Here is a 25189-nt window from a genome sequence, read left to right on the forward strand (position 1 = left end):
TGTTAAACATTCCCTATTACTTCTAAAAACACATAATGACTACTTTGGTACCATTGTGGTCTGTGGTAGAGACATACAACATAAATATTATATTATAAAATAAATTATTTTTATTATTTAATAATAGGATAATATAAAGTTTTAAAATTATATGATGTAAATATTTAACAGCAGGATGTGAACATCAAATTATTTGGTTCTGATGCTTGCTTAAGCACCCACTGTTTTGGGTTTGTTTTGATTTTTTTTCCTTTTACTTTTCATATTGAAATATCTTTAGTTTACAAACTATAGCTAAAAAAATAAGAAAAATATTCTTAAATTTTATAAAAATTTACTTATTTTCAAATTGGATAGAATATAGACAGTTGCATTATTTATTTTGTATGTTCCAGAACTGGGAGATACATAGATACAGGTAAAAATAAATTATCATGGTTTTATTTGTTATTTTGGGTTTATATCAATATCTGTACCTTTTAAAAAGTTATAAAAACCTATGACTTTTTAATTTTATATTTATCTCCAAATTGCATTTAAACATGAATTATTATCTTAGATCTTGTTAGGATAAACACCAAAAATATATAGTTGAAAGGAGTTTGAAAGTGCAAATGATCTAATCAGAACCAAATTTCTATTATCATGTGAAGCTCTTGTCCTTCTCTTTCCAGCAAGAGTGTTGAATAATTATATCTTTCTGTAGAAGGTCTTGAAGCATCTAGGATATTTTTTTTTTATATTTTTGTTCTATTAATTATGAAAGGAACACCAATATTAAAAGGTGTATTTGTGTTCTTCTCCCAAGTTTACCTGGGCTCAGCTGACATTCTTTTACAACAAACCTTTTAACATGTAACAGTTCCATTAGTGATATTTTTATTAAATGCCAGTCTCGAGCAACATTTTGAAACGTTGCTAGCTCATACAAGAAGAATAATTCAAAGCACATTCTACAAGAGAGGAGTGCCGCAGCTTTTTGGAAGAAAAGTAGTAAGAATTTATTAACGTGGACCTAAAGAAAGTTTATTTTTGGTGCCTCTGCCCAGTTATAGCTCATCTTTATGGATAAAACAAGAAGAGTAATGTGTGTTGATGTGTATGGATAGGTTCAATTCATGTACGAGCCTTCCATAAGCATTGACACCTAAGAGGTTGATATTGGTCAGAATTTTAACTAAACTAAAACCAGAGTTTTGTTACGGCAAGAATCTGACAATTTTGCGAATATATCTGGTTGCTCTGTACCCCACATTTTTCCCAGTTAGTCAGTGAGCCAATCATCCCGAAGAACTCAATTTGAAATAGTTATTTCTAAGAAATGGGGCATCGTGGACAATTATAATTCATGTTTTGGTGACCCTGGGGTGGACGCCTTCCTGATCCTCTGCCTGGCCAGGAGGAAAGGCCACCCCCAGAGGCAGAAGTTGCAGAAAGCACACCAGGGCTCAGGTGGGGTGGGCGAAGGATGGATGCAGTTGTTACTCAGCAACACGTCTGAGGGGAACATGTATAGAGGGCTTTGTCTATTGTGCTGCCTTTTCAGCCCGAGTCGATAATGCCAGTGTCGGTTTCAAGCGAAGCGTGTGCCAGATTACAGATAGCCAGCAATGGCATTTGAGAGCCGTTAATTGTGAAACTTGAGAGGAAAATGTGCACATTCTTTTTCAGAGTGCTATTCGAATGATGGGCTTTTTATCCCAGAGCACTGTGGGTTTCACTTTTATTCTCTTCCCACATAAAACGCATGAAGTGCACTGAGTCTCTTTCATTTGGCATCTTATATATTGCATTCTTTGCAGGGATTGCTTTGGCTTGTTAAAATGTACCCCATGTATTAAAATGAAATTGTCACTGCTGTGTGGTGCAACATAACATGGTTTGACACCAAGTGCCTGCAGCTACAGAAAACAGACTTTTATTGCATTTATTCTTTCAGAGACAAGAGTCTCTAAAGGCTCAGCGCAGACATTCGCTTAGTTAAATCTGAATGAAGCCAAAGTGAACAATCTAAGTAGCTGTCTCTGTGCTTGTAGAAATAGCCCAGCCCACATGATACACCGTGATACAACCTGGAAGGGGAAAGTTTTAATAACTTCACCTGAAACAATTGGACAAGAGACTGACTCAAATAATTAAATGGGCAAGCAGGATTTTTCCGGTTTGTTTGTTTGTTTGTTTGTTTTTATTTGGTTTTTGTTGTTTTGTGTTTTTTTGGTGGCGTGGCGTGGCCTGTGGCCCTATGGACTCTGGCTAAATTGTATCCTGGGAGACAAACTGCTGCTGTATGTGAACCACTGTTTCCCCAAACTGTGTGATAGGCAGGGTAGTGGACAAATTCATTTTGAAACAATGTAGACAGGTGACAAATAAGCAATATATCAGTCAGCAGAGTTAGTTTGTGACTACCTGGAGGTAGGTACTGGTGTATTGAAGGAGCATTGAACATGGCTTTAAACACAACTTCTCTAGGAAATTACTAGCTTTCCATTTCTCTCTTCCCTCTTTTCAAAGTTTCTAAAGCCCCTCTGTAGCAAAGTTTTTCTGGACTTGTATGCACTTAATTTAGAAGATGTGGAACAATGGTGAGTTCCCAGATATGGTATAACCATGGTTTGGGATTTGACAATTAACTTTGTATTCCTAAACATTCTTCAAAAATACACTTACTAATTCACTGTTAATGCTTTAATGTCTCAACTCTGAAAGTTAGCCTGAACTCATAGTAGATGAACAGTGAGGCATTTCCCCTGCTGGTGTTACACATAAATTACTGTCTTTGCCCAGAATTCGACTTTGTGTTGTAATAGTCATATATGCATTGTCTTTGGTTTTACTGCAAAGTCTGTCTTTGCAGGTTGATTTCTTAACATTATAATCCTTAATAATTGTTGTTTAATCCTCCGTGTTCCTCTCCAAATCCTGCAATTCATTTCTTTAAGCCATTTGAAGTTATTTTGGGTGCACAAGGAATCTAGAAACGTGTCCATTGCTTTTCCAGGCAGCACGTGAGAGCACAAAGGATGTCCTTGTTCAGGGTGATGCCCTGGAGCCAGAAGAGGACTGTTCATTGACAGGCCTGTGGCTCAAACACAGCTGGAAGTGCAGCTGCAGGCGGGGAGGGTGGCAGGTCCTCCTCGGGAGCCACATTCTGTCCTAAATGGGCTCAACCAGTTTCTCTGCAGAAATCAGAAGCAGCAGCTATGAAGTTGTCTCTCAGCATCTGTGCTTGTCCTTTTTTTCTCCTTCTGCTTTTTGTTTTTTTGCTGACTGAGTGCTTCCATAACAATCCAGCACGCACATATTGCCTCTACCCATATCCCACTCTCTTCTCTTTTCCAGAATGGAGTCTACAGAAAAATGTGAAGTAGTAATTCAGCATTTTAATGGCAAATATCTGAAAACCCCACCCGGTCTACCAGGTAAGTCTAGCCATCACTGCAAAATTTAAAATTCACTGAAGAGCTTAGAATACAGAAACACTGGAGTTTATCTTGAGAGTGACTTAAATTACTGCCCCTGCTAAGAGGGTGTATAACTTCCCTGGCTGAAGCCTGTCCTTTATGACCCATAGCAGCTTTTTCTTACCCAGGTTTGTATGTTTTAAGCATTTCTGCCTGCCAGAAGCAAATTTAAGAACATATAAAATTCATGTTGTCTCACTGTGTTTTTTCCTTTTGAATGTTGGTGGTTTTTGGTTGTTTTTTTTTTTTTTTTCCCAGTTAGGATAGAGGCCACATAACTAAATGCCAATGATTTTCTAACAAACTAGGAATACAACTTATATAAGAATATAAGCCTAGCTTCTTCATTATTGATAAGAAATTATCCAGGATTTCAGGTTGTAGAAGCTTTATATTCATCACAGTTACCACTTAGTGTTGCTAGCTACTGTTACTAATATTAATAGCAGTAGCTTTTAATACTGAGGGTATTTAAAAGATTAAATTATTTTATATCATTTTTTTCTCACTGTATCTTAATGAAATTCTGACACTTTCTCACAATACCCTTGGAACACATTCACTGGTGTGTCTGTGCCACGCTGAAAGCCAAGTTCCAGTTATTTTGCTTTTCAAATCTTCTGCTATCATCGGTGCATTCATCTGATGTGCAAAGTTTAGTTATCAGTTGCTTAATACTTACTGCTTGGCAAGACCTCTCCAAGGCCACAAATTTACAAAGATTTCTCCTCTGGGTTTTCTGAAAGGCTGCATTAAATGAGCAGGAAATACTTGCAAGAATTGTGTCCTAAGTCATTATCTCACCTTTTTTTTTTTCTTCCCCTAGTTTCCTTTAAACTATTTCCTTTTTTGACTACTTTCATTAAATTTCTTCTTATTCATTGCCTGGTTCTTTATGCAGAAGATGCACTAAATACTCTAATTAAAAGAAAGCCATCTGCACAGCTACAGTGTACAGTAATTGAATGCTGCAATGTACATATAAATTTTAGTCAGATCACCTTCATGAAAGAATATAAAGCTTTTAGTGCAAGCTGAAAGACTCCATTTTAGGACTGCATTTTCAAAAGTAGTCACACAATTTTTCTCAGCACCAGCTAATGAGTTACACCACCAACTTTTTAAGCAAAACAAACTTGGGCTGCGTAGAACAATGGGCTGAGCACCTTAGGCAGAGAACTTTAACCTTTGGCTTGCCTTTCTGTATGCACACTTTGAGTCCCAGCAGTAATCTGTTTAATATCACAGCAACACCCAATGGAAGGAGTGTGAATAGCAAGGAGTCGGTAAGGCTGGCTCTGTCTGTAAAAGCCACAGTGCTCCATGGTCACATTCCCAGCTGTCCCAGAGAGGATACATCATTAGATCTAATATTAAAGTAGAATATTCTTACAGAGCCTGCTTGAGACAGAAAGCTGAATGGTAAAGAATGACAGCTATAAAATGAAAATTATTTCCTTTTTTTTTTCTTATTTTTTAAATTTTTAAATTTAAAAAATTTAGTCAGGAATGTACTGGGTATTCAGTATGAACAATGTTGGCCATCAAAATAGGGATCTTGATAAGATAGCATGCTTATTTACTTCTTGTTATCTCTTGTTTCAAGAGACACACTGAAATTGGACTTTAATGTCTATAACTTTTGATGCTTTCTTAAAAGACATGAATCAGCTCTTAGTTTCTTGAAGAAGAAAAGATGTCCATGTGAAAAGATTGTCTACTATGTTTCTCTCGTGTTGTTGTTGTCAGATGGCATTGAGTCACAAGGATTATTTGGGAAGTGATTATATTAAGGGTTTTAATTTACCTGAGTACTGTTCAGATGCAGATAGAGCAAAATGCAGCTTGGGAACAGTCATTGAACCATTAACTGAACTCACTCAACTATGCATGAAGTATCTGTGAAATCCCATTTTGTCTTCAAGTTTTGGGAGGCAAATTTTGTATCTCAAAACACAGGTAATTAGAACTTGTCATAGAGTATTTGGTCCACATAAAAGAGGCTTTTTTTGCCTTGTTATTAAAGTAGGACACTCTTTAAATCCATAATTAAAAGATTTGTTGTATTTATTCCTCTTCTTCTTAAGAAGCCAGGGCACAAACATGATCACCTTAGCAGTGGGGTCAATTCAGGGGATCATTTACATTTTATCCAGTGCAAAAAATTATTAGCTCCTGGTTTCTTCTTGTTGTAGATTCCTGTTAAGGCTTTTACTCAGTTTCTACATCTGTGCTATGAACCTGTATTTAGGCCTCTCAGTAAAGATAGCGGTGTCTTGCATTAAACAGGAAGGAAAATCAAGTCTCTTAATGTACCTGGAAAATCACAATTATGGTCTGAAAAGGATCCTCCCAGCATCTCAGTAATTGGCATAGAAGAAGAAGCATCTCTAGTTTATTGCTGTGACCTCTTTATGGATATCAGTTAAAAAACTAAGAACTGGAGAACATTAGTGGAAATATGCAACACTATCTGTTATTAACCTCTGCTGCTCAAAGGCATGATCTTACTGAGAGGGAAAATGGATCAATCCTTTTAGGGTTAAATTACATTGATTTTGGATTTTTAGATGGATTCTTTCAGATGTAGCAGTAAACTGAAAAGTTTTTTTTTTTGCATTTTTGTCCACTCCTCTCATCCAAGCTCTAATGCTCTGGTTCAAGTTTATCAGCTAATAGAGGGTTGCATGAGGCCCATCAAGAAATCAGCCTGGCTGTTGGCCATGTGCTACTGGCCTGAGGCAGTGGGATTATCAACCAGACAAATCATTTTGGCAGCTCTCCTCCATCCAAGCTGTCTTTCTCTGCTGGGTTCCCTGAGGTGTGATCCTGGTGGTGTGTCACCATGCATTCTGTGGGGTGTATGTTCGTGAGATTAGCATGTTTGGAGGATAAAATGCTCATGTGCTGCAGGGGCAGTTTTGCCTGGTTACCCAGTCATGATGGAAGATCTGGGGTAGGCAGTTTTCACTTGATGTTGAACAACCCCTTAGAAAGACTTGGGAACCATGGCTCTGGCTTTCATCCCAGAATAAAGCATGGGCTATGAATTAGTTATACCTTCCCAAAGAGTTATCTCAAACATTAATTTTGAATACTAGTTTTCTTCTTGGCAAATGAGATGTAAATGCAGCTGGATTTTTCTTTTTAATTTGTTTTTTGTTGTTGTCAGGTTTGGGATTTTTTTATTGTTGTTGTAAGTTGGAAAAAAATTGCAAGAGAGTTGTTTACCTGGATGTTTGAGTCTAGCCAAGAGTCACACATCTAAGCTGTCACAGACCAAGAATGCAGCAGGAAAGCAGTGCTACATTTAAGGAAAGGAGGGCACACGGGGCACTTTGGAGACTCTGTACCTTCTGAAAGTAAAAGCACATTCATCCTTCTTTGGCTTTATAATTTCAATCACTGTCTGTCGTTTCTTAGAAATTGTAGAACTGAGCATCTCCAGACCCCTCTGCTTCAACCCAGTCACAATTTAAAGGTTATTTTCTGTCTCTTGAAACGTTTGATGGTCAGTTGTATAGTGCCTAGGTAAATTGAGCATCATTGTGTCTGTGTTAGTGAATCATTCTCATTAAGGGGGCTTCTCTGTTCAATTCCTTGGCTTCATTCCACTCCAAAAGGAATTGCTCCACTGTCTTGCCTGCTCAACTAATAGGCATTGCATGAAGTTCAGTCTTAGACTTACAGTACAAAATAATTGGTTGTCCCATAAATAATTAGTTAATGTCTTTGCATTTCTTTCAGACTGAGAAGGCACAGTCATCTCCAGAAATCTGCAAAATCTCAATGCTTGGCAGATTCCATGTCAACTTCATAAATATTCTGAGTAGCTTTGAGTGATTATTATTTTAGTGGGTTGTATTTGTGAGAGGTTTTTATTTTCCCTTTATTAGTACTGCTTTCCTGAGATAAAAAGACCTACATGGCCTAGTGGATATATTTTCATCCTATAGAGAATTCAGCCCCATGTGAAACTAATGGTATAGGCCTTGTATAGTCCTGCTGAAAGTCAGCAAATGAGTTCTCCACAACTCCATCGAGATGTGAAGAGCACTACTAATAATGAAGGTAGCTCTCTCAGTCTTTCTGTACTGCATCTATTTTTGTTGGTGAATAGGAGACTTCATAGGAAATCTTGCTAATTTTTTACATTTGGCAATCACCGAATTAAATAAAATTTCCTAGCTTGTCTCTCAGTAACAAGTTAGCTTCTGTTTGGATAGGAAAGTTTAGGGTATGACATTTACACAGTTTTCGTTCATGTCTCGGTATCTTTGGATGTTTTCAGATAATTTCATTTTCTCTTTCTGAATAAATGCAAAAAATTTACAAGTTTTTGCTTTTCTCTCTGGAATTTCACAGGAACTTGCCTCAATTGTAGCAATTATCCTCTGCTGATATGTCCATTATACTCCCTCACAGCATTTTCTAGTCATTGTAGTACTTCCTAAATTTCATTTGTTTTGTAGATACTTCGAGTTATCAGAGGACATTGGACCAGTTACTTTCTCAGAGAAAATTTAAAGTGAGACACACGAATGCTACATTACAGGGTCAAGAATCTTTGTTTGCTTATTTCTAATTTAATTACAGATATCTGACAAAAAGAAAGAAGAGGGACTTATTACCCTTGTGTATGTTAGGAACCCCACAAGTAACAAGTGACTGTCATTTTGATACTGACTTTTACTAGAGTAAAAACTCTTAAATAGAAAGAAATTATCTGCAGTAATACAGATGTATTTGCAAATACTTCATATCTTTCTTTAATCATTACTGGGCATGCTAATTTTTTTTCTTCTTGAAAGTGTTCCAAGCACTGCATTTTTACAGACTCATTTCACCAAAATCAACTGATATTTTCTGCCTCTCTCCTTAGTTTAAATATTTCGCTTAGGACATCTCAGGTTCTTCCACCATGGAGAGTAAATTCAAATAGTTAACCTTTGCTTCAGAGAAGTAGACTTAGAACTTGGAATACTTTATTTAGAGCAAGGTGTTTTCTAGGGTATTGTGCCTTAAATGGTGATGAGGGAACAGTATTCCAGTTGAGAGTTAACTGTGTATTGAATATTAACAACATTTTCCACTATTTTTCTCTTAGTATCTTGTTATCAATGCTATCTTGTTTGTCATTAGTGATGCTGTAATTTTTCTGAGTGAATGAACTTAAAATGTTTTGTTTGATAACTTTTTAGACCCTGTCTCTTGGTGGTTTATCTTTTTTATTTAATTCTCTGTTCATTTATATAGACAAAACACTGAAAAAATCTTCCAAATACTTCTTCTTGGAGCATTTGCATAGCTATCTGCATATAGGTATATGTTTTTCACAGTTTAAACCAGATGAAACAGCAGCCAAAACTATCAGCCAGGTATTACTTAGTAGATATCTTAAAACATTTGTTGAATGCTACCGAGAACTCAGAAAAAAGGGGATTCTGCCAGATTTTCTACTGGTAATACACAGTGAAACTAGTTTAAAAAGGGGGTTATCTTTTACATACTGTTAACCTCAAAATTTTTTTATTAAAAATCCCCAAATTTTCCCACTTGTATTCTCAGTTCCTTTCATGTATATGATACTAATGTTTTCTGAATCTTTTATATTGTCTACCTGAATTCTAAGAATCATTGTTATCTGCTGACTGCACTACATAAATTCCTCCTTATTGTATCAGAAAATATGACCCTTTTAAAGACCTTCATAAAAAATAACATTTTAACAAATTTTCTATTTATTTTTCTCATTTCCAACTCCTGGCTGTCATTTTTTATGTTTGGAATTTATGTAATTACTGTTATCTTTCACTTTCTGTGCTCTGTAAATACACAAACTCAGCTCACTGTAGGCAGAAATTTCTTTTACATCGCAAACCCTCTGAATATTCTTTTAACTTCTGTTAGCTTCATCTTCTTTCACCTTTGACAAACAGAATCTTTAGCTGCTGCTTGAGTCTTGGTGATGACCATGGGGCCTCTGTAGCCCCTGTCCTGCTTTGGACCCCGTGTGCTTCCCGTGCCCTCAGCGATGCGCAGGCACCGTGCCAAGCTCAGGTCTCCATGACAAACAGCTCTGTGCAGAATGGGCTCTGTGGACCCATTGCCTGGGTCCTGTTGGATGCTAAGAGGTGCCTGGGTGGTGTGTACAGCTCGCAGAAGAGAGTGTCCCCAGGGAAATAATTTCATTTTTCAGACATCACATCATGTTTAAGATCACATAGACTTTGCATAAGGTAGTTATGGATAGTAACTCTGAAGCAGGCAGCATAGTGCCTGTAGAATAACAGGCCACATAACTTTCTCAGTCTTGCCTGGGAAAGTGGCCTGGGAATTCATAATGAGGAATTAAAACAATCCTCAGAGATAGAAAGCAGCCTTGCAGGTGCTGTTTGTCTGTTCCTTGTTTTCTTGCAAGAGAAGGTCGAAGGGTGGTGAGCCCCACTGACCAATGATGGTGATGTGTTAGTTTACTATCCAGTAAGAGTTTTCCTTTCTGTACTTTTCACGTATCCGTCTATTAAAAAGATCTGAAACAATAAACTGAGATAAATTCTCCTGATGGACTCCACAAAAGAGTCTGTGTCGTTCTTCTCGCCATTCTCAATAGAGCGACAGATAGTCATAAAGATGGACTTTCTAACCAATGAACTGCAGTAGTGAGTTATTGGGAAATATAAAACCTTTTGCTTAGAAAGCAGTTCCCTGTTTAAATCTGACTTTGGTTTGTGGCTCATGCAGGTTTCTATGATGTGGCCAAAACCTTATCACTGCTCCATGTTCTGCCCTACCTTTTAGACTCACAGCTGTCCAATTCCACCAGCACAGGTTCCTGGCTTAACCCTCCTCCCAGTTCTTGGCCATCCATTATTTGTAGTTAATCCAACATATACCAACTCTTCAGCAATAGATTTCCAATAGCTTTTGACTTCAACTGAAGTTGAAGTGTTTCTTGGACTTTCAAAGTTTCCTTTCTTTCAAAGACAGCCTTTAAAATCTGATGATGTTTGTTTTTCTTCATGGCCTTTTTAAGAAGATCAAATGTGAAGCGTGTCATTTTGTAACACTGAACAAGATGGGGTTCTCTGCCTTTAGCTCCTTTTTTTTTTTTTTTAAATTTCTTCAGAATTATGTTTATGTAACCTTCAGTTGTCCTTACTGTGCTGACATTGCTGGAGGTGCTTCTGCTTTCATAGCACATATTTCCATGTCATGCTGCAAAGATCCATTCCATTCCAATTTCCTAGGTTTCTTGGGTCCTAAAAATTGTATATTCTTTAAATTATTTAAAAGCAGGGGTTATTTTACTAAAAAGCAAAAAAGAAAAATTCCTATCCAAGATTTTATCTCACATTTAGCTCAAAAAGGACCCCCTTTGGTTAGGAGGATACAGAATTATTTGTTTACTCAGTAAACCCCAATAGTTTGTACACACTAATTTCTTGGAGGAATGAGGGCTGAACCGATTTGTATTTAAGATATTAAATCCAAATATTTAATATTGTATATATAATATTACAGTGCTAAGTCATGTAATTTGAGCTCACGAGGAAAGCTGTGTGAGAGAAGACAGAATGCTGACATCATATAAAGCCTGCTTTTCTAGAAATACATAAAGTTGTTGATGTTGGGGACAGTCTCAAAGATCTGAAATGCTACATATTTATGTTGTGTTTCATTTGATCTTGTACTGGTCTGTAAGTTCCTAGCAAAAGAACTGTGTCTTTTTGTATTTCAAAAAGCTGTATGATCATATACTGAGTTTTGTGATCTCACTGTATAATTAAAGTCTTTTACAGGGTTGGGGGTTTTTACATTACTTTGTAACTAGAGGTAACAAAAAATGCATAAGTTCAGTTTGTTTGTGATATCACAGTAATTCAGGTCATGATGTATAAAATAGCATTGCTGCAGTAATATAAGAATGAAAGTTAGAGAACAATATGGCATATAAATGAGAAAAGATTATTCCTTTTTTTTTCTTCCTGCTGCAGTAGCACCTGTCATACCTTTCCTAAGATTTCTAAAAGTCTGCTGCATAAACAGAGAGCTGCATTCCTTTCTCATTCATAGTGTCTTGTGGCGATGAACTGTGCCACAGTTTATCTAAACTAATTTCAGTATATACTTTTCTTTTTTCCTTTAACTCACAGGCATTTTTTGCTGTTAGGAGTGACTATGTAAATCTTCTTGTTCAGAAAATCCACTCCCTTTATGGGAAATGGTGGATATATTTGTTGAAGAAAAAAAAAATGGCCCTTCTGTATGCTACTGCTGCATAACCAGCACAGCTGAGAGTGTGTGAACTGAATTCTGTCTTGCCTCATACATCAGCAGGAGAGGTGTCAACAAGTTTCTGGTCCAGGGACAGTGCTGTTCCTTGGATGCACTTGTAAAATCCAAGACAAGACAGACGAGTTGTGCAGGTGCTTTGGCAGGCAAAATTTATGAGCCAGAAAGATTCACAGCTTGAATTTCAGATTGTTTAGGTCTAAAAGGCTGGCAGTTTAAAACAAAGCAATGCAAATAAATAAAAACATGCAAATCAGAGCATGAAACAACGTGGAAAATTGTAAAGTTATTTGTACATGATTCACATTTCAGGGAGGAATTCTGCTTTTGCATTAGCTGTGGCCAGCAGTGGCACAACTCCTCCTGTTTCTTCCTCTCCTGCATTACTTTATTAGTCCCTTCAGGACACTTTAAATGATGGAGTACATCTGCTTTGCAGACCCTACTGCTGCAGTATACTGTTGTCACACCTGAGCCAACTAGTTTAAAAGTCATTTAAAAAGCCAACTTGAGCAAGGCTGAGCACAGACTAACCACTTGAGCTCATAGTGTGTTATGCTCAATAATAATAATACCCATCAAGGGGTTTGCATTATCTCATGTTTTTTAACTGAATAAAAATTATTTCCCATTCAGGCATTTCATAGAAAAATTCTTGCTTTCCTCCTCCCTCCCTTGCATTTTATCACTTGCTTACACATTGAACTCTTTCAAGTTCAAAGTATGGAGAAATTTATGTCAGAAGTCTCAATCTTCTTTACCTTTACCCTGTAAATTCCAACTAAGCTGAACAAAAAAGTTTTATTGAAGCTTAACAATGTGCAAATAGATACTTTTTGACACACTCCTTTGGGCATCTGTATTTCAACCAGAAGTGGAAGCCTTTGGGAATGATGTCCCAATAAAATTGTAATATTGAATTTTCACATGTTTCAGGAAACCACTGTAAATCAATGAAGATCCAGGAGAGGTGCCTTGAAGGGCCCTTGGGTGGCAGACAGCCTTATGGAGGCTTTCAGCTGGGTTTGTCCCATCAGGGCTGGTACAGAGCTTTCTACAAAAATATTTTCACCAGCAGAGCATATGAAAAATTTGGTATCTGGAAAGAGAGGATATGTATCTGAACTTCTGAGTACCTGTCTGAACAGATGTCATCCTGGAGGTGATTGGTGTGTCCTTAAGCATTTTGGGAAAACTTTGGCGCTGATGCCTTTAGGAAGGACTTTGCAGTGAGAAAGGGGGTGTCACAGGAAAGGGAAGACACATAGAAGAGGAAAAAGTACATAGAGCCCGTCCTCCCTTTGTAGTTTTGCTTTTCTGCCACACTGCCTCCCTTCCTCCTTCCAAAACTAAACCTGTCCCTGGCACCAGAGGAGCACTGAGGACTCTTCTGCAGCCCTTTCCCCCTGAGCATGAAGTGACAGGAAGTGTCTGAAGTAGCGTGTGAAGATGTTTCCCTTTGAGATTCATCCTGACAAAGTCAGATGAGTGGTATCACAATAGCAGTTTCCATATGTTTTGAATACCAGAAGCCTCTCTCTCCCCTTTCCATATGTTTTGAATACCAGCAGCCTCTTGCATACTTGAAGCCTCTCTCTCACCCTTTTCCTAGAATAGTGCTGCAAAACACAGAGAAAAGCAATTCAGCCTTGAAAGGCACTGGGAAAGCAGGAGGCTAAGATTCTATTTGATTTTTTTTTATTTGTTTGTCACAACAACAATGTCATTATGCTGGTCAGCAGACCGGAGCAGCTGTAAAAGCCCCATTTCTTAGCCATTTCTCAGAGCCTTTCTTGTTTGAAAGGCAGCATTTGATCACAAGATCATAGAAAGGTCTTTCCCAGGTTCAATCACAGGAACTTGAAAGAAGGGTAAAGCAGCCTACATTTTACTTGGGCTGCCTCAGTATCTATGATGTGTCTGCAATTTATCTTCTGTAATGTGAGAGACATCAAGAGGGAGGGGAAAGGTGATGGATATCTGATTTTACGTTTGTCCTTTTTGTTAAAGCTCATTAAAGCAGCATTTTATATGTAGCCTTTACCCTACCACCCAGTATATAATCTTTCAGTATATAGTATTGTTGGAATTGCTGCTGTTCAGTGAAGAAAAAGAAACCAAAAAAATGAGAGAAAAAGGGCAAAGGAGTAATTTAACTTTTAGATTGCACAGAAATGGTAGGAAAAAATAACTTTCAAACAGCAATTTTAACAATCCTTACTTCACATAAGATTTCTACATTTCAAAAATGCAAATTTTAATAGCAAAAGAAATCCCCCCCAAAAAACCCTAAGAAGATATATATCCCAGTTGTCATGGGTGGCTCTTCAGTTTCAGTGTTGTAATACTGAATACAATCAGCATCCTTGTCAATTAGGTTACTGATTGCACAATGAATTCCCCGATTCTGAGCCTTTTTTTCCTTTTTTTCTTTCCCTTTTCCTCTTAATTTTGTTTCTTCCTTTTTTTTTCCCCCTCTTCTCTTTCTCTCCTCTTCTCATCTTTCTCCCTCTGTCCCCCTTTCAGTAAATACTGTACCTTTGTGACCATATGTGAAGCTTTTTGTTTAGAGCTTACATTATAAAAATTTGAAATATGTATTCAAATTAAGAGAATATGACCCAGCAGGTTCCTAACTTCTTGTCTGGATTTCCCCTTCCAGCCTCACCCATGGTAACAGCACCATGAATGAGCACCTGCCCTTCAAAGAAATTCTTCATCAGCTGAATTTTATATTATAGTGTAATGAAAACCTCAGCATTTGGAATTTTGAAAAGCCTAGTAGCATAGGAGTAAATATATTGCAAGAGCCTGCATTTCACTGATGTAGGAGTTGATGTCATTGGTTTTTTTCATCTCTGATTTATCTTATTTCAGTCTAGCCTCAAGGGTGGCTCTAATAGAAACCAGGGAAAAGTGAGCTGGTTTCTTTGAAAGCGTTCTTCTTGAATGTGAGCAGTAACACCAAGAAATTTGCCTTTGGAGGCTTTCATTCCAACAGGTGTGTGGTGGATACAAATTTAGGTTGAGCAGTTCCTTTTCTATATGAGTTATCTCTACTTCAGTATACTGCATGTAATGTAAGAAGAAATAGTCATTAAAAAGCTTAAATGATTTTGGGCTTTTTTTGGTGATTAAGGTGTTGGTAGGCATTTTTTCTTTATGTAGGTTTTTCCTGCCTGTAATATCAACCAAATAGTCCTTTTGTGTATAACATGACCCATGCTGCTGATATAGCATTGTGTACTAGGAGCTGCATCCAAAGTGGGATTTAATTTCAGTGGTAAGAAAATATGAGATGTTAATGGGAAATAATAGTTGAAGGTGGAAAATATTGAAGGTACAGGTATTGGACTGTGCCTTGAACTTATTTTAAACTTTTTTTTTTTTTTTTCCCCAAGACATTGTTTGTTTGCTGGCTTTGAAAGAGTAAAATATATTCAGCACCCCTAAATGTATACATAAGGGGTGGTCTGAATCAGGGTTCTGCTGTTCTGATAATTTTGTGTGATCATTGATTCCAGAAGGTTTTTCTGAATGCCAGAGTAGTGACATACAGGAGGTTTATTCTGTAAGTGGGTTGCATATTACTCTTCTGGTATCTGTTAATAATTTAATATTTTGGGCATTTTTTGAATTAGTTTGAGTTAGAAGTATGTCAGTCCCATTAATTTGTAGGGATACTTAGATATTTAAGTGTTTTAGGCTTACTTGAAACTATTGACCGTTAATCAACATTAATGTAACCAAGTGTATGAAAATTAATAGACAGACTGTAAGACCTGAGAAATAAAACTGTTTCTTCATCCAACACAAACAACTTAGAAGCTGAAAGCTTCTATTTGTCACACAAGAAAGATCAACTCAGGATCAGGAAAAAGATCCACCCTTCCTTCAACTCAAGAGTTTCAAAAATATGGTAATTATATTGATTTTGATAGTGGTTTGTGTTCAACAGATGTTCTTCTCCTAAGAAACACATGAGGACCACCAACATACTTCAAAGAGACCCCCAGAAAAAGAGCAGTCACCACATAAGGGTTTTCAGTCATCACTGATGTGTCTGAATCAATGGCTAATTTGTTATCTCATTACCATTTCTCATGCATCAGATCCTGTACCTAGCAGCGAACATGAAAACATTTCTGCCTGATTGCTGCATATCTTCTAATAACAAACACAGACCTAATTCTATTTATTTTTGTGCTTCTAACCTTTTGCAGGGGAAAAACAATATAGACAGAGACTAGTGGTAACTGCTGTGCAAGATTGCCGCTGTAATTAGCCCATTTTCCAGGAGCACAATGGTTCCTAAGCAGTCCAGTCTCAATCTGAAACCTGTAATAGTGCCCTAAGGAGGTATTGGGAAAGGCTTTAGCCAGCACAAGTACATTTAATAAAACTAAGTGTGGCTGTCAGAACTTACAAACACTAGTTAAGAAATCAAAGTAACTCAGTTATCTAACACAGCTGATGGATTCTAGACTGGGGTCTATCGATGGTTTATGTACAACATCTAAGAGGGATGTGGCAGGGAAAGATTAGGCAGGGGAAGACACGATGCCAAGTTCATTGGGATGTCAGTCCTACTACACCTATGAGCAGAGACCTTTGGAAATTCCAGACATGATGCTTTCTCTTAGGGAATTCAGCAGTTAGGAATATGGTATGTTTTGTTATTGGTTTAACCCACATTTTGTAATTTTGTTTAGTGTTTCTTAAACTACTACTTTGTTGGTAAGAACCAGCTTAACATGTACAAGCAGCTACTCAGGAAACAGCTGACTGCATCTCACTTTCCTTGCACCTTGCAGAGAATATCTCAATTAATAAAATAGTTGTCCATCACTCTTCCCTGTTCCCAGCAGGCTTAGTGCAGTGTGTCTTCCCTGCAGCTAGCGTTGCCTTGCTGTCAACCATCTCCTTTATGCCAGCATTTCAAAAATTTCCTCCATGGGTTTTGAGCAGTCCCAGCTGCACTGAATTTCTTGTAAATACAATCCTGCATCTCCATGTCCTGTGCCTGCAGCACTAGATCAGACACCGTCTGCATCTTGTCACTTACCCTCTCCTGAAGGAAGGGTTTTGCTGGAGGATGACACAGCACAGATTCCTCCACTCTTGGTAGGCAGGCTGGGCACCAGTGACTTTGACCTAGAGCCTGTCTGTTGTGTCTTTTTCTCAATGCAGAGTCAAAATTGCTTAATGTTTTTGTCTGTAACAGGTTAGACAGCAGAAACCTTCTGATAACCTCTTTCGATAACAAGTTTGTGTCATTGTGGAGCTAAATCCGTGTGGCAGTTACTTGAGTTAGTATATTCCTTTTGCTTGGGCTTTTCAGCTCTGATACATGTGAAATATGCTGATTTGAATATGCCTTGCATTGTTGCTTTTTGTAGATGAAGACACAGTCAGTCCAACAGCCTAGGAAAATTTGAGTTGTGCTGTCATGCCAGAATTGTTGACAAGCCCATTTTCCATTAGCCAATTCTCTCACCATTGTGTGTATGTATAAAAATATAAAGAGATTTTCTTTTTCCCCTGAAATCTCATTGATGGCATTGATTGAGTAAGGTTTCTCAGCACATACTTAAATAACCCCAATGCAAGTTTTAAATAAATGCTTGATTTTTTTTCCTGAATGGCAGTGGTCTCCTGAGTCTGAACCTTCTGTATAAAGATGAAAAGAGCATCTGGGTGAGAGAGCAAGGTTCATTCTCTAACATCTGCCAAGGTTTTGAATGGTGATTTTTATTTTTCTATTAAAGACAAATGAAAGTTAAAAAATTTGGATAGATCAAAATCAATTTACCTGAATTGGTTGAGCAAGCCAAGAATCCCTCTGAATCACCAAATCTTTAGATGCATATTGACATCCACTTACAGTAAAAACAGTTCTGTTCTTTTTATAATCAGAATGCTTTGGACATTTTTGTTTGTTCAACATGCATATCTATTTCCATTCCATTCAATGTCCCTAATATTTTACCATCTTACAAATGAATTAGCTTGCAGAATAATATACAGAAAAAATCTTTGGCCATTCTTTGGCAGTGAAGGTGAGACCAAAAAAGAGAAGATGCCATGCAGGAAGTTTGGAGGGCTAAGAAGAATAAAAATAATTATTGCATAGATTTTTTATGTATTTTTTTCACTAGTGGAGCTCAAAGGAAGTCTGCTTTTAAATCCTACATCTTAGTTCAAGCTCATTAACTCTTCTTAAAGTCAGATTGTATAAATTTTGATGGTTTTGATGGATTTTATTTTGGTTTTAGTGATTTTAAATCTGTTTTCTTAGATAATCCATTTTAAGGAATTAAGTTTCCTGATATTTTACAATTGTGTGCCAAATTTTGAGACCACTGCTGCCTGCATCTTCCTTCTGCATGCTGCTTTTAATTTGCTGGCATATGCTTTTGTGCTGAAATACCTGTCTTTTGGAATTAGATCTCAGCTGAGCTGGATGGGGAATTGAGCCATGAATGTTAACATTCCTTTGCCTTAGTTCATTTTTACTATCTTCTGCAATTGAGCTTAGCTCTTAGAAAAGGACTTGTGTTCCTTTCAAGAGGATATCCTTTTGCTCTTGTGGCACTTTAAAGGTCTGTCCCTAGTATCTGCCAAAACCAAAATAACAATTCCTTAGGTATTTCCTGTTTTTTCCTGTTAAGAGCTCAAAAGCATCTATCAATTTAAAACAGTTCCTCCTCTTCCGTGCTAGCTTTTAAAAGATGTGTCAGTCTTAGAAACATCCAGTTTTCAGAAAGTCCCCTTGACTTTGACATCCTGATAGACTTTTCTTTTAATATTTGGTCTTTAGTTTCATTCTTTTTTGTTGTGTGTTGAAATTTATTTTTTTTTGCCTGTTTGGAAATCTCAAAGCTCAATTCTAGGCAAAAATAGTCTTTAAGATGCTCAATCTCCTCCTTTGCCAAAACTAGAAACATGTTTAAAGCTTTTGCCAGATCCTGCATTTAATTTCCTGTTAAAAGACTTCATCTTCTTTTTTTCCCCTATTTTTTTTCCACCTTTATTTGTCTTTTAATAGTTTGCTTGTTTCCCTGCACAGTGAGATGACAGTTCTGAGAATGCCTTTGGGCTTGTGAGCTCACAGGAAGAGGATGCTGGGGAATAAGCACTTAGTGGCATCATCACTGCTTTCCCATGGCTCTTACTGCTTGGTTGAGAGAAAAGATTCTTATCTGCTCTATTTATATTTTTCATTATAATTATTATTTTTTTCGCTGTACAGAAATAAAAAGGGGAAAGTGGAATCTCTGACCCCCAGATTCTAAGTAGTATCATTTTAACAGCACACAGAAAACATTTTTCCTCCTGAGACTCTGCTTGTCTGAGCCCAATACTCTCTGATCTGGTTCCTTTAGACATTTCACATGAGAACAGTTCCAGATTTGTTTAAAGATACTTGACGTTATTTGGGGTTGTGATTTAGAAGAGCAGTAAATACACTAAAACTACAACACAAGCATGATATGGCAATCGTTTTACACAGCAGAATTAGAATAAAAACATGATTCCCAGGGCCAGTCTTATGCTGCACTATCATGATGCTTAAGATTCCCAGTCACTGCAGAGGAACATATGGCCCAAAGCTAGCTCAAACCTATTGGTTTTTTTTCCCAAAATTTTTCTTATTAGCTGCTTATTTGTTACACTTTACATAGACCTGAAATTTGTAGCCATTTCCTCCATGGTGCAGAAGGACATTCACACCCTTTGGATTGAGTCAGGGAACTCCATTTACACAAACAGGTGACCCACTCAACTGATAATGCTCTTTATCTGAAGCAAAGGGCTCTTTACCTTGTGGGTGTCATTTGTGCTGGGCTCAGTTCAGCTTTCTTAACAAGGCTGTGGTTGCCTGTATCTTCTTCACAGAACTTCATGGGCACACATCTTACCTGTGCCCATCTCCTAGTCCAAGGATGATGAGCTGCTGGTCAATGACTTTCTGCTCCCATCTCAGGTCAGCAGTAGTGGTCACTGATGTTGCACAGTGAACTTAATCCATTCATCACATGTCTGACCAGCCCTCCTGCCTGGTCACAGTCAGGGTGGGAACATAGGCCTGTGGGGAATGCTGATGAGCTCAGAATCCTCCCTGGCTTCTGCTCTGGTTTCTGTTGCTTTGCTTTGGGGTTCACCCCATCATTGTTTACACAAGCACTGCTGATAACTTCTGTACAAACTTGTTGTCTCTGGTGTCCTTTTTTGTAATCTGTTGCCTTTCCTTGCCAAGGAAAGTGATCCAGTCCATGGCTCAGTGAAGTGCCTCTTTGGTGTGCCACCCAAAGGACAGCAGCCTCTGCTTTCCTCTATCCTGCTTGCTCCAGGTACCCTTGCAGACATGGAGCATCAGAAGACTACTCTGATGGTCATTGAAACAATTTGCCCCTGCAGGTGACCACCAAAGCAACCTCTTGATATCATGAGTTGCCACACTACCTTACTTCCTGAGCCCCATAGAACCACAGACCCCTCTTGCTGGCACAGAACTCATCAAGCTCCTCATACTTGTAGCGCTAGGAAAACTTGGTGAATGCCAGTGCTGGCCTAAAAACCACGGTCTCTTCAACAGGTCTGAGGCAGCAGGACTGTTCAATGTTCTAATGCCAAACAGAGGTTTTTGAAGATATTTGAAGTTACACTGGATTTTGATTTGTAAGATTCATGCAGCAATATGTGGAAATCACAACACAAGCATGATACAGCAACTGTAATACACAATATTGAATCACAATACAAACCTGATTCCAAATGCCCGTGGTTTTTTACACTCCACCATCACAAAGAGGGATGTTTTGTCCTCATTAGAAAAGTCCCAAACACAGATTGAATAAAAAGCAGCCTGGGAATCTTTAAATGGCCCATATATTGAGGCAGTCTTTCCTAACACTTTGCATTCTTCTACTTATTTGTAAGAATCAATGTTGTAATTTTTTTTTTCCTGTGCTTAGTTATAGGTCTCATTTTAGCTTCTAATTCTGAAAGAAAAATCTTTATATGTCACTAAAATCAAATCCTGAAGTTGCTGGGGAAAGAGAGCCTGCATAATGCCCAGAGTTATTTGGAGATTCAGAGTCAAAGACTCTAGGGTAATTGTGCGTGACATTTCAGATCTGAGATCCGTCTGCTTCGGGGAGGGGGACAGCGTACTTGAAGCATTTCCCAGGATCAAGGCTTTTTGTGGCTCCATCAGGAGTTTCAGGTTTAAGTGGCAATTCAGTCAGATGCATTTTGTGCCATCAGCATGTGGATGCCATGGAGGCATGAGCATGGAGCTCAGCCATGGAGGGACAGGGTGGCTTTGTGTGCGCTGGTGGGAAGTTCCACCAGGATGTAAGGCTGCATGTGGTTAATAGAATAGAAAATGCTATATATACTGTTGATATTTTAGGCATCGTGATTGAAGTGAGGCAAAAGCAAAACCATGAAAGTTAATCCTCAATTTTCCATACTAAAAAAAGGGAGAGGGGAAGTAGCCTGGATAAGATGTGAATAATGCAAAACATGTATGTGTGAAGCTATCCACACCTTTGCTATATTTGTGAGCAGTTTCTGTAGAGGGCATGGTCAGCTTTTGTGCTGCAGCCAAAATGTGGAGAGCAGTGGACATTGTGCATTCTGTTTTCTATGCCATGGTGCTGGTGCCAGGGGTATCTGATGAAATCTCATAATGAAACATGTGAATGCTTTGAGCAGTTGAACACAGCTCAGCAAAGGAGAGCTAAACTAATGTGGACTGCCTGTTTGCCAGTAAACAGATAATTGCACTCTCTTGTTTAATTGAATTTTCGTGAAAGTAAAACAGATTTTGGTAAAGTCCACCATGAAAATGTCTTCTACCTGTTGATCCTGTATATAGGAGAGCAAGGTACAGGGGAGAGAGAGGGTGTCTATCAGATACCCAGATAAGGCTTGAGGTTAAATTGTTACAAAAATAATACAATTTCCACTTCTTATGCAATTTACATTTTTAGCCAGAAGGTTTCCCCTGGCTGCTGGTGCTGTTATCGGTAGCAATCTCTTCATAGATGGATTAGTGTCAGGGAACATTATTAGGCCACAAAAAGTTCTTTTGTTTCTGCAGAACCGCCTTGACATGTATCATTCATACGTGGTTAGTTTGCATTTCTTGGCTGCCAGCCATTCTAAATGGTAAAGAGCATAGTAGTGGACAAAGTGAGGTTTTGGGGTCTTATTTTAAGAAGGAAAAAATCAAAGAATCCTTTTTGATTCATGTTATTTCTCACGAGGCTATCCTTTCAAAGGCTTGGCAGGCAAGTTATGTCATCATAACCTCCTCTATTCTCCTTTACTTGCCTCAAGAATAATTTTCTCATGGAGGAGGGGCTGGATATTTTCAAGAATATGCTTTCTCTTTGAAAAAAATAAATATTTTCTGATTCCCTGAGGTGCTGTTGGCAAAATTAACAATTCCAGGTTTTTTTGCATCAGACACAGTCACTTTCCATTGGGCATTGCAGCCTAAGTCTTATTTACAATTCTGGAATTTTACTTCGGACTCAGAAATCAAAAGCTTGGTACTTGCTTTTTCTCTATAAGCTGTACAGACTGCATTGAGGAATCAGGCAGACATGTGATCCCCTCATAGCTGTCACCAATGAAAGCTGAAGAGCCTAAGCAGAGAACCTGTTCTCTGGTTTTTGGATGTCTTTTTGATGTAGATACCTAAATTTAAATACCTGAACATGGTTTTCAAACCTAAAGAAAGCTTCACTGCTTAACATAAACTTCAGAAAATCCTGCTCTAGACAAGAAAACAGACAGAAATATGGGATGGAGGGAGTTCTTATAATTTTCTAATTCCCTCATTTGGTAAAGTGCATGAAAAGAAGACAATTAAATGTTAATGAAGTTTCTATAATTATTACTGTCACTATCTGGTATAGGTAAAAGCAGTGGTCCAGAGGTTTTTTTTGGGTCAGTGGGCAGCCTTGGTCTTCTATCAGCCTGTAAAAGTTTTTAGAGGTTATCATGTCACCACCTTTTAAATTAGAAACACCACCTGTAAGTTTGCTGTGAAGATTTTGTTCTCTGGTCTCATGGTCCATAAGAGGTGTTATACCATGGTTTGAAAACACACTATCTGTAAGGCATTCCTAAAATATCTGGCTTATTTTAATGGTTGTTCATAGAATCCTGATTCAAATGCTAACAGCATATTTTTCTTAATAAAACCCTGTCCTTGTAAGGAAGTAATCCATCCCCTAAGTTAATTTTAAAGTTTCTTGTTCACTTTAAATATTTCATTACATTAATTTTTCAAAGCAACAAAACAAACATTCATCAAGTGAAACTAAGCATGTCACCCTTGAATCTGTACATCTGTTGCTCTCCTACTGCTTTTCTGCATAATTCATTTTAATACATTTAAAGTGCACATCTCATTAAAATTCCTTACACACATTTATGTACACAATTCATATTTAAAAAGGAAAAGAGGTGGGAAGGAGTTTCATGGCAAGGAGTTTCATCAGCATGACTCTTCCTTAGTTTTCTATCTATTGAATGTATACCAATGGACAGCCTTTAACCACCTGCCTCAGCAGACACTGGCATTTGCCTCTCTGAGTCTCTCTGACTCACCTCTTTAGTGCCTTTAGAAATTTCCTACAGGATATTTTCACTTATTCCTTATGTCTTTGTTCCTCTTAAAGGGCATATATTCTCTTCTCTTCATCCTCTTTTCATCACTTCATGTAATTTATGTCCACAATGTATTCTGCATCAGCCAAGAAAATACCTATCAGATGCCCCAAGGAGTTCTTTGTGGGCTGGCTGGAGTGCTGAAAAGGATTTTTATTTTTATTCCATTCATTTCTTTTCTGTTCATTATTTCTTTGTCGGTATTTTCAACCATTGCACTAGTTTATTTGGTTTCATTTATTTTAGCATTGCAGAGTTACTGTATCTTTTAAATCAGATGTAGAAACAAGTCAGTCTGGTAGCTTGAGGTGGCGACCTTTTGAAGTTGGTGACTTCTTATTTCAGTGGCTGTTGAAATTTGCTCTCTGAAATCCCTCATAGGTGTTTAGGATTATGTGTGATTGTTAAAACCAATCATAAAATGTTATCATAACACTTGAAAAAACTAAAGAAAAGCTTATAACTCCATAAGAGCACTCAAAATGCTTTGTCAGGGAAAGGAGGACCATATTTGAAAAGAAGAAAATATAAGATGGTCATTTAAGGATTTACCTTCCAGAATCATTCTTTGGCAATAAATGACATTTTAGGTAAGTGGTTTATGATTTCTTTGGAATTTCACATTTAGCTTTTGGCATGTATCACTTAGAAACCTCATGAAAGGTATGTGCTAAATGAAATTCAGAAGTAGCAATTGTCTACTTGAATAACCTTTGTCCTTCTTAGAAGTAAGAGTTTAAATACACTGACTGGAAAGGTTTATTCAGAGTTTACAAGGGAAGTGTCTCTTTGCTTCCTGGATGTGATACGTCAGTCAGCGAGGAAGAGATTGAAAGCCATATTTGAGCCCTTTAAAAAGATTAAGTCAGGTGCATTCAGTCACTTTGGTCTCCTTGAAATTGAGTAACAGAAAGTGCAGCTGTGAAGGGAAAATTGAGAGGGTTCCCTTCTGGGGAAAAGTTATTTCATTTTATCCCGATTACCTAGTTCCAAATAAGCAGCACAGGTTTAGATTCAGCAGTGTCAAATATAGGTTATGAACTATGGGAGATGAGCTCAGCCCTGCAAGGAGATGGGTCTGGAGGCAGCTGAGCCCTCGTGTTCTGGAAGGCCTCTACTTGCACCTGAGTGAGCATTCGGTCTCTTCAATAGCAGGTAACCACAATTTTAAGGTGCTGACTGTTGTGAGATTAATTCTTCCGTGCTCAATATCAACAGGAAAAGAGTTTCATGTGGACTCCTAAGTCTACTGTCTGGGGTATATGTTCCTGGGCTTTAGACTAATGCACTTGTATTATTAGGGGATTTTATCTGGTCAATTATTTACTCCAAGCTTTATCATAAGTACATAAATACAACAAACACTTCATTGTACAGCAGCAGAAAAGGTGAAGATTTGGAAAATACTTGGAGGACAGTGGACTACAATAATTTATCTTCAAAAGGTCTTTGTGTTAGGAATGACTGATGGAAATTCCTAGTTTGTGCCTTTCCTTGGCAGTTGTATGTGTGGCAGGGTTTTGCATTAAGGATGGGAACCATATAATTTGTTTCAAGGTATTTCAACTACTGGAAGCATATGAAATTTAAGAGGGCAAAGTCCACAGGTTGATTTTTCCCAAGTAGTGCTAGGTAATTTCATATGTATCCCAGTGAGATTAATGAGTGAGAATCCTGCAATATATTTTAAGAGACTCTGGATGACAGGGCGAATAATGTTTTCGTACCATCCATTTGTT

At 37.8% G+C, this 25189-nt stretch overlaps 1 protein-coding gene across 3 annotated transcripts in view; it reads left to right on the plus strand.

Annotated features, from left to right (window-relative positions):
• The window catches only part of RBMS3 (RNA binding motif single stranded interacting protein 3), a 446028-nt gene that overhangs the window by 297546 nt on the left and 123293 nt on the right, over positions 1 to 25189 (plus strand). For all 3 annotated transcript variants that reach the window (XR_004495821.1, XM_019005566.2, XM_015617215.2), the window contains exon 6: positions 3343 to 3422. Coding sequence is in view for 2 of the 3 variants with exons in the window: in XM_019005566.2 (XP_018861111.1) it covers positions 3343 to 3422 (80 nt within the window). In the remaining variant the exon portion in view is untranslated. The remainder of the gene's footprint in view (positions 1 to 3342; positions 3423 to 25189) is intronic.

This window comes from Parus major, chromosome 2 (assembly GCF_001522545.3).
Source record: "Parus major isolate Abel chromosome 2, Parus_major1.1, whole genome shotgun sequence".
Taxonomy (NCBI): Eukaryota; Metazoa; Chordata; class Aves; order Passeriformes; family Paridae; genus Parus; species Parus major.